This window comes from Pangasianodon hypophthalmus, chromosome 6, assembly GCF_027358585.1.
Source record: "Pangasianodon hypophthalmus isolate fPanHyp1 chromosome 6, fPanHyp1.pri, whole genome shotgun sequence".
Taxonomy (NCBI): Eukaryota; Metazoa; Chordata; class Actinopteri; order Siluriformes; family Pangasiidae; genus Pangasianodon; species Pangasianodon hypophthalmus.
Window position 1 is genome coordinate 2942075 of NC_069715.1, and position 11228 is coordinate 2953302.

Here is an 11228-nt window from a genome sequence, read left to right on the forward strand (position 1 = left end):
GATTTCTGTAATGTATATTGTTATAATCATAACAGTGAATTGAATTAAGATATGAAGAAAAAGAACTCGGACTCAAGCCAACCCTGAATCAGTTAACACTGACTTAACTCTGCGTTGGAAAAATGAAAAGCCTGGGGAAAAAAATCACTGCCGTCCCATCCACCATGCAGCACACGTCTTCAAACAGATAAATCCTAGCACCGTAGCTACACATTAACATACGTCATTGCAGAGCTGAAAAGAAACTCTCGTCTGTCGTATCCCGAGTTCTGCACATGAGATCCTTCACAGAAGAGGAGAAGAGAGGAGAAGAGAGGATGGCTCATTATGTCGCAGGTCTCAGCAGGGACGTGCGATGTAACACATACGAGAACGTTCAAGCTGCGAGGGAGGAAAAGTGTCTTTGTAAATTACAAGCCTTTCTCAGGGCCAGAGCTGCATGGAGGCTGATAGCGGAATTGAAACTTGACTCTGTCCTGGGAGCTTGCGGCGGGATGCTACTGGAACTCCGTCTCCTCTGCCAGGCCGCATGCTGAGATACACACCCACTTTATAGATTTTGATTGAACGTCCGCTGAGAGATGAAAGAAGAGAAGGAGGAGGAGGAGAAGGAGAAGGAGGAGACTGACAATTCTCACATAGGCTAATTTTTCTCAACACCTGATGACATGAATAGACAAAACCAAAGCGCTTTTCCTGACACTCCGGTGGTGTCAGTGCACCACGAGCAGAGTCACACAGCGGCTTTTTTAACCTCCTCCTCCATATGGACCTCACAGAAAAAGAAAACAATGCATGACCGTTATCTTCTCTGCACTGTGCAGCCTTATCTCTCAGCTCTCAAGTTGAAACCACAGGCGCTGTCTCTTCATTAAAACCTCGAGCTGCTTTGAATTCCCGTTGTACGTGCGTGACACTGATGCCAGGCTCCAGAAACTGCATAAATTGATGCCCAACTTCATCTTGCCTGATATATCTCACATATATATTTATATCACAGTGCTGTTGAATTCTTGAGGTGTTGATGAATTTTCTATAACAGCAGCTCTGACAGCAATGCAGCTGCATATCGCAGGTTTATGTTTATTAATGCGCTTGGTCTAATACATGATCGTTTCTATAGTAACAGTTCATTCACAGGGACTCGTATATAGAGGACACGCCACATAAACAGATTAATAAATGTGTGTAACATTTAAGGAAGGAGGTTTCAGTGTCAGCACAATTTTCCTCCTTGGGAAGGTCTTCAGGATAGATGAGTTTACACTTTGCACGTTCTGGGGAACATGACCAGCTGCGTTTTTTTAAAACTCAATTAACTCAATAACTCCTTAATAAGAGAGAAAGAAAAAAAAATGCTGACGGAGTGACTTTAGAGTTGCTCTAATGTAAGTGAGACCTGGAACTAACTTCATGAACATTAAAGGCAACTATAAATGGATAAAAATATGGCATGTCATTCTTTAATAAATAATTGTTGGCAAAACATAGGAACTATAGGAAAATAATCAGCTTCAGTGTGGTAAGAGTAACTCGGCTTCATCACTTCACTCCGCCGTTGATTATTTCTCCATAACAGCACAACACTGAGCGTTTTGTCCCTTAAATATATAACATGGAATGGTATGAAATTCAGAGCATGATAATGCTAGAATATCTGAAATGAATTCGTTTGTAAGGAGATCAATTGGCACTCATCTAACCTTCAGCGGTTTCTAAAAACATCAACATCTTTAACATACATATGCAAATGATTGATAAGTCTAATTATTCACGACCATAAGCACGTGATTAAACCCAATAAAGAAGATCTGGGAGAAGTCTTATGGAAGAAGCCACCGTGTGCGGGGAATTTGCACTAAACTGTGAGATATATTTCAGATTCACAATTCATCCTTTATTCCTGGCTCCTCTGTCACCCCTGTGCTCTATTTATAACTTGTAACCATAACAACAGCTGCATTTCTTTACTAATCTAAGAGATTGCCTGTCAGTTCGTGGGGTATTTTTTGTTCCCTGTGTGAAGAAGCTCTGCTTTAAAGAACCTGGTGAGAAGAAACAACAAACAGCTGCGTCAATGGCGAATATGAACGATAATCAAGTTTGACGTTTGAATTGTTATTCAAAAGCCTTCTTCTCAGACCTAGAAGAAAAGAGAGACAAATCTTTGGAAGTAAGGCATCTGGGAAAATAAGAGACATTACATGTGTAATGGCGCAATATTTAAAAATCTCACAGCATTAAGCAGGTATCTTTCGAGAAAATGGTCCTCTAGTCACTGCCAGGAACATTTATGGAAGGAGTCTCCAGTGTCAACGCTTTGTAACTTTGATACAGAGGAGTTTATACTTTGTGGTTTCTCTGTGACATGATAAGCTGTGTTTTTTTTGTCTTATTAACTTAAGGAAACAGAGAGGCTGGTGAGGAAACAACTGTTTATAGCTGCTATAATGTAAGCGAGAACAGGGACTAACTCGTCTCATGGACGTTCCACAACATTCAAGTGAAGGAATCTCAGACAGACGGGTAACCGCAAAACATAACGCCTCCACCACCACCATCAGAACTGCTGTAGTATAAGAGTAATGCAACACTTCGGGATGTGTTGTTGTAGGAAAATGATCAACTTCAGGGTGGTAACAGTAGCTCTGCTTCATCACTCTCACTCAGCTGTAATCAAAACACTTTGGTCATTTGGCACGACTCTGATAAGCCACAAGCAAGAATTTAATCTCTGCTATTAATGTTTCTGACTGAAACTACATGAAACGTGAGGCACTGATATCAGATTTATGTCTTTAATATCATATTGATTGTTATATAAAGGAAAGAGAAGCCTGTATTTTTTTTTTCTTTTAAAAAACATTACATTTCCAGGTCCTGACCCACAACAAGTGCAGGTCCTCTTTATAACAGAACTGCTCCCAAACTGGTAGTGTGCTGCTGCTATAAACTGCAAAGCCAGCTCTTTAGTTTACAGCAGAGCAACAATATGTACAGATAAGACGAGAGAAACTGGGGCAGTCGTGGCCTAATGGATAGAGAGTCGGACTTGCAACCCGAAGGTGAACCTGAAGGTTGTGGGTTCGAGTCTCAGGTCCGGCAGGGATTGTAGGTGGGGGAGTGAATGACCAGCGCTCTCTCCCACCCTCAATACCACGACTGAGGTGAGACCCTTGAGCAAGGCACCGAACCCCCAACTGCTCCCCGGGCGCCGCAGCAAAAAAAGGCTGCCCACTGCTCCGGGTGTGTGTTCACGGTGTGTGTGTGTGTGTTCACTACTGTGTGTGAACTTGGATGGGTTAAATGCAGAGCACAAATTCCGAGTGTGGGTCACCATACATGGCCACAAGTCACAAAATTAAAAAAAAAACAAATTACTAAAACTAAACCATCGCAATAAAAAAAAAAAAACTGCTGTACTTTTCCCACCTGTGACATCATCACACATGCCTATAGTATTGTGTTAATGAATGAACCAAATACTTTGTGTAGTGCTGTTACAGGAAAATAATCAACACTGGGGTCTTATGATGAAGCGGGGTTACTCTTACCACCCGGACGTTGATCCTATAACAGCACATCCCTATAAGTGTTTCATTCCTCTTCTTCCGCAGCAATCCGTCAGTGCTAACAATGTATTTTTTTTAATCAAAGAATGACATACTTTTTGTCCATTTATAGTTACATATAATGTTGTGGAACATCCATGAAACAAATTCCTGTTCTCACTTACGTTACTGCAGCTATAAACAGTCATTCCCTCAGCAGCTTTTCATTTTTTCCATCGCTGGTACAAAGCTCTGACACTGGAGACTCCTTCCATAAATGTTAAATAAATGGCTAATTACAGAAAATTTCACCGTATCAACGATTACACGTTTTCTTATCCGTTTATACCGAACGTCCACTATATACAAGTCCCTGTGAATGAGCTGTTACCATAGAAACAATAGCGTATTAGAGTGGGCGCATCAACACCTACTGACCAATCAGAATAGAGCACTTCTGTGGTAAGTAATAGACCATGTGTCTGATAAAAGCATCACCATTTATGGCATATACTGTAGGTATAGGACGTATAGTTTATACGGTGTAAGAAGTTTGTTATACGGGAGCTGTTCTTTCCAGAATAAATCAGAGTTTCATGAGATTTTTCATAAATAAAGGGCATTGTAAATCTCTGTGGATATAAGGTACTGTGACACTTGGCAGATGCCACTAGTTTCGATTCCAGCCATTTATAATGCAAGGAAACAACTCGGTCTCAAATCCAGAAGACTCTTTCAAACAAACCCTGAAGTGTGTCTGAACACCAGAAGTTCTCTGCGATTTCAGCATCAAGGCATTCGTACAAGTCTTTATACCTACAGGGAAATACTCCAGTCTGTGAGATTATTTGTTTAAGACCTTATTCAACAATATCTGACGTCTGAAGTCACTGCAACTCCACCAGGGAGTGTGCATCATTTGGCATCGTTGTCTCACCGCCGAGGCTTTCGGTGACAGATTGTTATCCTCATATGACTCAACACCAAACGCACACACTTACAGCCTCCATGCTGCAGCGAACATCTCACAGGAGATAAGGCAGACTCGGATCCAGGGTGACTCATGGTGACTGTAAGTGATGAAACTTCAAAGTCTCTGCCCTTAGATGAGAAAAATATCTCGGAAAGAAGTTTCATGGTCACGAATTGTGTTCTTTATACACACTTTGTGTGTTTACAAGGAAAGTTTTTCATCAATCTGAGTAGATTTATTCTGACTGGCCATTCCAAATAAACTGTTATTGGGCAATCGATTAAAACTCTCTTTACACACTCACACATTGGATGTAATCGGATCCAAAATTACACACACGCAGTGTGCAAGGAGCATTATTCAGTATCAACATTAGCATAACAGCGTTGCATGTGACTCCTGTCAGAGTGTTGCTTCAAAATGTTAGCTGGATTCTCACTTGTCTTCCTTGTTTTTCTAACATGGCAGGCTCAGCAAAACCTCCTTCAAATGCAAGATGAAGAATTCAGGTCTTAACTTAGTTACGCTAACTTAACTAACTATTCAGCTAGCTAAATCACGGAAGCTTAATTTGCTCTTGTTAACTCTGGGCAAGCTGTAAGAAAATATCCACATCCCTAAAGCCATGCTATTTTTGTCCGTGTTCGCAAGAGGACGCTCTTGTCTACGTCTTCATGAACAGATAAGTAGATGGCACTTTTCCCATTCTAGGGTTTAGCTGTTCTTTCTAGAAATTTCTATCCGTTTTTTAATTTGTTTCATGGCTCTCAAGAACCTGTTAGCGTTCATTTGTTCAAATCACTGTTCCAAAATTTTCGACCATGCTTTTAAAATTGATTTTCTTTTAAAGTTTGAATCACATACTTTGTTTCTTCTGGGGATGAATTTCTTGAACTATCAATCGGACTATCAACGGATTATTAAGCAGCATGTAAATATAGTTATTGAAAATTGGTCACAATGTCCTGGTACACATGCAAGACTGGATGACACCATGCTCATTCGACAGTGATTTATCAGCTACACTTTCCCAAATCCAGGCCTGCATAGTTTACCCTTTATGTCTGATCATTCAACAGTGTCCGTGTCCCTTTCGTGCTCTTTCTCATAGCCGCTGGCCTTTTTTTAATGACAGATCACTTGTCATTTGTTCTCTGATCCATTTAATGATGCACACCGCTGAAGATCTGAATATCACTTGCACACAATGTCCTTAACCCTGACATTAAAACCTACTGCACTTTATCCCTATGACCATCCATCTGACGCACACTTGTATGCAAAACAAAGTGCAGCACGAAATCAGAGCCGAGGACATCGATAAGAGGAAACGAGGAGCCAGAAGCGGATTTGCCCTCCACCATGCATCACATTACAATAAAATAATTACATTTCCAGCATTACTGCTGAGTCTCTTCCTCAATGTTCACTCACTGCAACGAAATTCAATTAGCAGCCATCCAAAGTTTCCAAAGCTGCAAGACGACTCCCATAAAACTGTGGCTGTTAATGCATAATCAATGACGACTCCTACAATCAATCGATGCAATCAGCGTCATCGATTCTAAATGAGGTTTCAACATCATGCTCATTTGCACTGGTTCTAAATATACTGCATTACCAATACTGCCTTGTCAATGTCTGGATTTTAGTGTTAAACAAATTATTTGGGGAAGTCCAATTTAGACTGACTACCCACTTAACCCAAATGAGGTCAATTAGCCAAGACATTTTTCCATGTTATCATTTTGTTTCTTCAGAAAAACATTAGTGAGGATAATGTAGTTGTCCACGGCAGAAGCTTAGGAGCACCAGAGCTCCAGAACAAAATGAAAGAGATAAAGTTTGATCAAGTACATCTGAGGTAAGTGGAACATCCGTGTAAAGTAACTTACCCCACCAAACATTTGCTAACAGAGGTAAGGTTTCAGAATTTCATACACACTCTCTAAGTTTAGGTGTAGACTTAAGACTCCCTTGTTCAGGCACTATACAGCTGAATTCCTATAGTCAAAAAGAGTCAAGATGGTGGACCTGAGGTTTTTGGTAAAAATGTTTGTGCTGTCTCTGTTCTATTTACATGTGATCACTCAAGCTTCTTGACCATGAAAGACTTGCTTATGTTGGTGTTGCCTTGCACTAATGGAACAGGAACTGGTTAACCAAGACAGCATCTTTTAGCCAGTCCTAAGGTGTATCATGTCATCTGTATGGGAAGGTGATCACTCGAGTTTCTTGATGATGAAAGATTTGCGTAAGCACTGAAGATGCTGTACTGACATCTTCTAAAATATTATCACTGTGTCTCTCTCATACATGCAAAAGTTTTTTCTTTTCTAATCTCTCCTGCTACCCCAATGATGGGGTACCTTAGGCATATATTCCCATCTGTCCAGGTCCCTTTTCATTTCTTAAAACCAACCTCCTTGTTCCTGAGGCCTAAAGCTTTAGCTCATGTCCAGATCTTACTTCGGAGATCTGCATGTCCCAGATTCCAACTGGACCCTACTCTTATCATGCCGAGGTCAACAAGCTCCTTCGTCTTCCATCCTGAGGCATACATGCTCTTGCCCCTGCCCACATCCTTGGTTATAGAAGCTGCTGCTCCCATCCTAAACGTACTCCTATCATCTTGGTCCACATCTACATCCCCAGGCTCCTTCTACTGTCCAGAGGATGAAAGCTCCTGCAACCACCATCCCGAGGCATACACGACCCTGCCAATGTCCCTGTTTTTATACTTAGGTATGAAAGCTTTTGCTCCCATCCTGAAGTCTACCAGCTCCTGCTTCCTGAGGCTTAAGGCATCAGCTCATGTCCAGATTTTACTCCTGAGGTCTACAAGCTGACTCCTATCCTCGTGAGCGCCACAATAGGACAAGAAGCTCCTGCTACATCTTCCCTGATTAAGCAGTGACTATGATCAACTTACATCATTCATCTTCATTAAGTTACTGGTTCCTGTCACAGCTGAGGTACTGATATCCTCACCACCAACCATAAACTCACATTTAATATTAACTTCCTAAACTAAAAAATAACTCACGACACATTGTGCCAGCTGGAGTAAGGTGGGCTTCCCCTTCAACCATGATTAAAGTGAAAGTGGCATTTATGCAGGCAACTTTGTCAATACATCCTTTCTCGAGTGTGCTTTAAACTTCAAGCAAAGCAAACAACACAGGGTGATCTTAGAGGACAATGCCAACGGCAGGTTAAAGGAGGGAATTGACATTTTGGCTCATTATGCTTGCTTTCAGTTCCCAAGGGTCATCTAACTGGAATTGGATTCTGAACTGGAGAGATCATTGCAGGAAAATCCTACTCAATCCCGGATGACTTTACAGCTACAGGTTGGAAACAGAAAGTGGGATCTTTTCTTCATCCCTACGGTGTATCATGTTACCTGTATGCCATAATTAGGATGTCACCCAAAATATCAAGTTTTCTTTAGCTTAGGGTGAACAAGCCAGCATCAATGGGTAATGTTGGAGTAGGAGAACAAGACTTTTCAGCTGCTGTGGTTCGTGATAGGTGCTTTCAAAGCTACAGCATTTCATTACATCATTAACATTTCATCATTTAAAGTCACAATGAGAATGGTAAGAAATGGGGGGGAGGGGTTAGACACAGATACAGAATGGTATGCAACAGAGATACCATGTCTAATAGAAGGATTTTTATCTAATAAAAAAGTTGCGTAGAAAGTTTTCCCATCCTGAAGGCCAAATTGCATCAGTGAGATGATTTGCTACCTTACTACATTGTCTTATTATAGCACATATTGTTGTTGCTGCTGTTATCATCAGTGCCACCTCTTCTATACCTGGTTGTCTGGTACATTTATATCATTATTGATTGCAGTGTTGCTCCACAGGGCCATTATATACGCTTGAAGCAGGATGAGGCCAAATCTCTACAGACTCCCAGAGCTTCAGTAAAGTAAAAATGGAAAAATGGTGAGTTTAGAAAGTGAATGTGAACACTTTGGTGAGCCTTTGAGCAAAGAGGAGCAGTGAAGGAGCTCCCCTTGACATACATATGAAAAGGATACACACAAAGAAAGTAGCATTTCACTTTGTTTAATATTTTACAGACTATCGTAAGAAGGATCAAATGCCACAGTGGCAATCCGAGCCAGCCGAGTGGTCCATCCGGTGCAGATCTTCCTCAGGGCTACAATGACCTTGCTATCTGACTCACACAACCTCCAGACCATGAGGAAGACGAACGCACATGTGTGCGCACACACACTCCATGACACTTCTTACTGCCTAACCATTAGCCAAACCGCTATCTCTAACAGCTTCCTTTGATTCAGGAAGTGCAAACCATTATCTCATATTAATATTCCTCAGCAACCCTTCAAGCCTGGAGTCGTGCACCAAGGAAATGAAAGGATGAGTGTGGAATTAGAGAGCGGATCTTCTGAAGAACTGGAGATGAAGATGATCAGATGCTAATCTTGTTACGGCTCAATCAAGGAACTAACATGTCCAGTGGAAAGTTTAGTAGCATTATTCTGATGAGCAACGACAAATCTCCTGAAACATATCCGAGGTTTCATGAAGAGAAGCAAGCAGAGACACATGGTTTCCTCTGGAAAACTGCCTACTCAAAACTTCAATATAAGTCTAAGAACATATTTTTAGAAAAAACACATTTTTAATAGTAGGTATTTTTTTAAATTAAATCTCTGGAAATTCATCCTTTCTGAGATGGAACTGTTTTAAAAGGGAAGAATTGGTGTTTTTAAGCTCTGATGCTGCACAGACACCACAATACCTTCATGAAAATGGAAGTAACTCCATGACAGCAGATTTGGTAAGAATTCCAAGTCTGTCTCATCGAAAATTTTTATTTTATTGTATTGGGTAACTGATAGTCAGAAGATGTTGATTAATTTTCTATAACAGCAGCTCTGACAGTAGTGCAGCTGCAAATCACAGTTTAATATTAATGCACGCGTTCTAATATGTTGTCATATATCAAGTAAAAACATAGTTGTTGATATGGTGAAGTTTTCTGTGGAAGGAGTCTCCAGTGTCAGTAACAGTATTTATGCCATGGGAAAGTGTTTAGAGTTGTTTACGCTTTGCGGTTTCCTCGGGAACACGACAAGCTATGCTTTTTTGTCTTATTAACTCCAAGAGAGGGAATAATGAAAGAGGCTGGTGAAGAAACGACTGTTTATTGCTGCTATTGTTGGGAAATTGCTGTGGTATAACAGGAATAAAACAATTCGGGATGTGCTTATAAACCCATAACTGATTATTTTCCAATAACAGCATGATACTGAGTGTTTATTCGTCTTATATGAAGGAATTGAACAGCTGCCTTAAGAAAGTGAGTTTTGGGTCAACTTTTTTCTGTGTGTGTGTCGTCCATTTTGCTTAATCACACATATGCTACATATATGATAAATTAGGATTAGCTTAAAAAAAAGCTAGAGTTTCCCTTTAAAACACCCATCATTAATTGTTCATCTTAAACAGCGGCGTAACTACATCACACTCTTACCTTTCCATTTCATATTCTTTGTGGCCAGACTTGATGTACTTCATTATCTGCGGAAGAGAAAGAGATAAATAAATAAATAAATCCATCCATACATAGAAACAGACAATCTGTGTGTGTGATGAAACATGTGATAGAGGCTCTGGAGCGCTCGGCTGTGTTAAGCGCTCTCGGTCCTCTCCATGAGAGCCGTGTGACTCAGCTCCTGGCCAAAGGCTAATAAACACCGTCTCAATTTCCGACAACAGGCGAAGAATCGGTTGGGGAATGACAAACAACTGGCCTTCAAATTACACTCTATTTTTCAAATTGCACATCCAGCTGATGAGATAAGTGCAGCCGTTCGTTATGTGGAGAAAAGAGGGAGTGAGTGGGGAGAGAGAGAGAGAGAGAGAGAGAGAGAGTATGATCGTGGGTTATTCTCGGTGTTAACATTGAGAGTGTTGGTACAACCAGCAATAAGCAGCTGCAGCTCATAGGGGAATCCTGTGGTTACTGTAAGATTACAGCAGATGGGTGTGTGTGTGTGTGTGTGTGTGTGTTTTCCATGTTAGTGTTAGAGTAAATTGTGTCATCAGGCACCACAGCTTGAACTGAGTGGACAATATGAAACTTTTTAGCCATATTCGCATCTTTGGCGCAAAAAACAAACAAACAAACAAACCAAAAAACAGTAGGACTGTCTACCCTGAAAATAATATAAAACCTGAATATATAAAGCTTGAAAAATATACAAAAACTTGTAACACTAGCGACAAAGAGACAGATGAGAGATCATTTTCTATTTACTATAGTTATTTTCTTCATAATGTCTCTATACACATTCAATTCGAGGTAATTTGGATTTGTTGCTTACGCAAGTCATATCTAATTTGCATACAACGGAGAAAAACACAGTTCCATTGTTGCTTGTTGCTAAAATTGCAGCTCTGTGTCGAGCTCGTAAGCAGGCGACATGTAACTTGTTGTTTGTCGCTCGTGGGCGTGGCCTGTCCATTGTTTATTTTTATTTATTTATGATGAGATGCAGTAGTAGCTATACGTATACCGCTTCTAAAACAAACTAGTTAAACACAAACTGACTAACGCACTAATCAGTGTGAAAATGGTTTGTTTGATTCACATGTTACGTGCTCGGCTTCGTACTAGCTGCGTTCTTAGATACAGGTACGTACTCTCACCAGAGA

At 40.6% G+C, this 11228-nt stretch overlaps 1 protein-coding gene across 1 annotated transcript in view; it reads right to left on the reverse strand.

Moving 5' to 3' along the window:
* The window catches only part of pepd (peptidase D), a 61343-nt gene that overhangs the window by 17504 nt on the left and 32611 nt on the right, over positions 1-11228 (reverse strand). The window contains exon 9 of the mRNA XM_034305155.2: positions 10045-10091. Within this exon, the coding sequence (XP_034161046.1) occupies positions 10045-10091 (47 nt within the window). The remainder of the gene's footprint in view (positions 1-10044; positions 10092-11228) is intronic.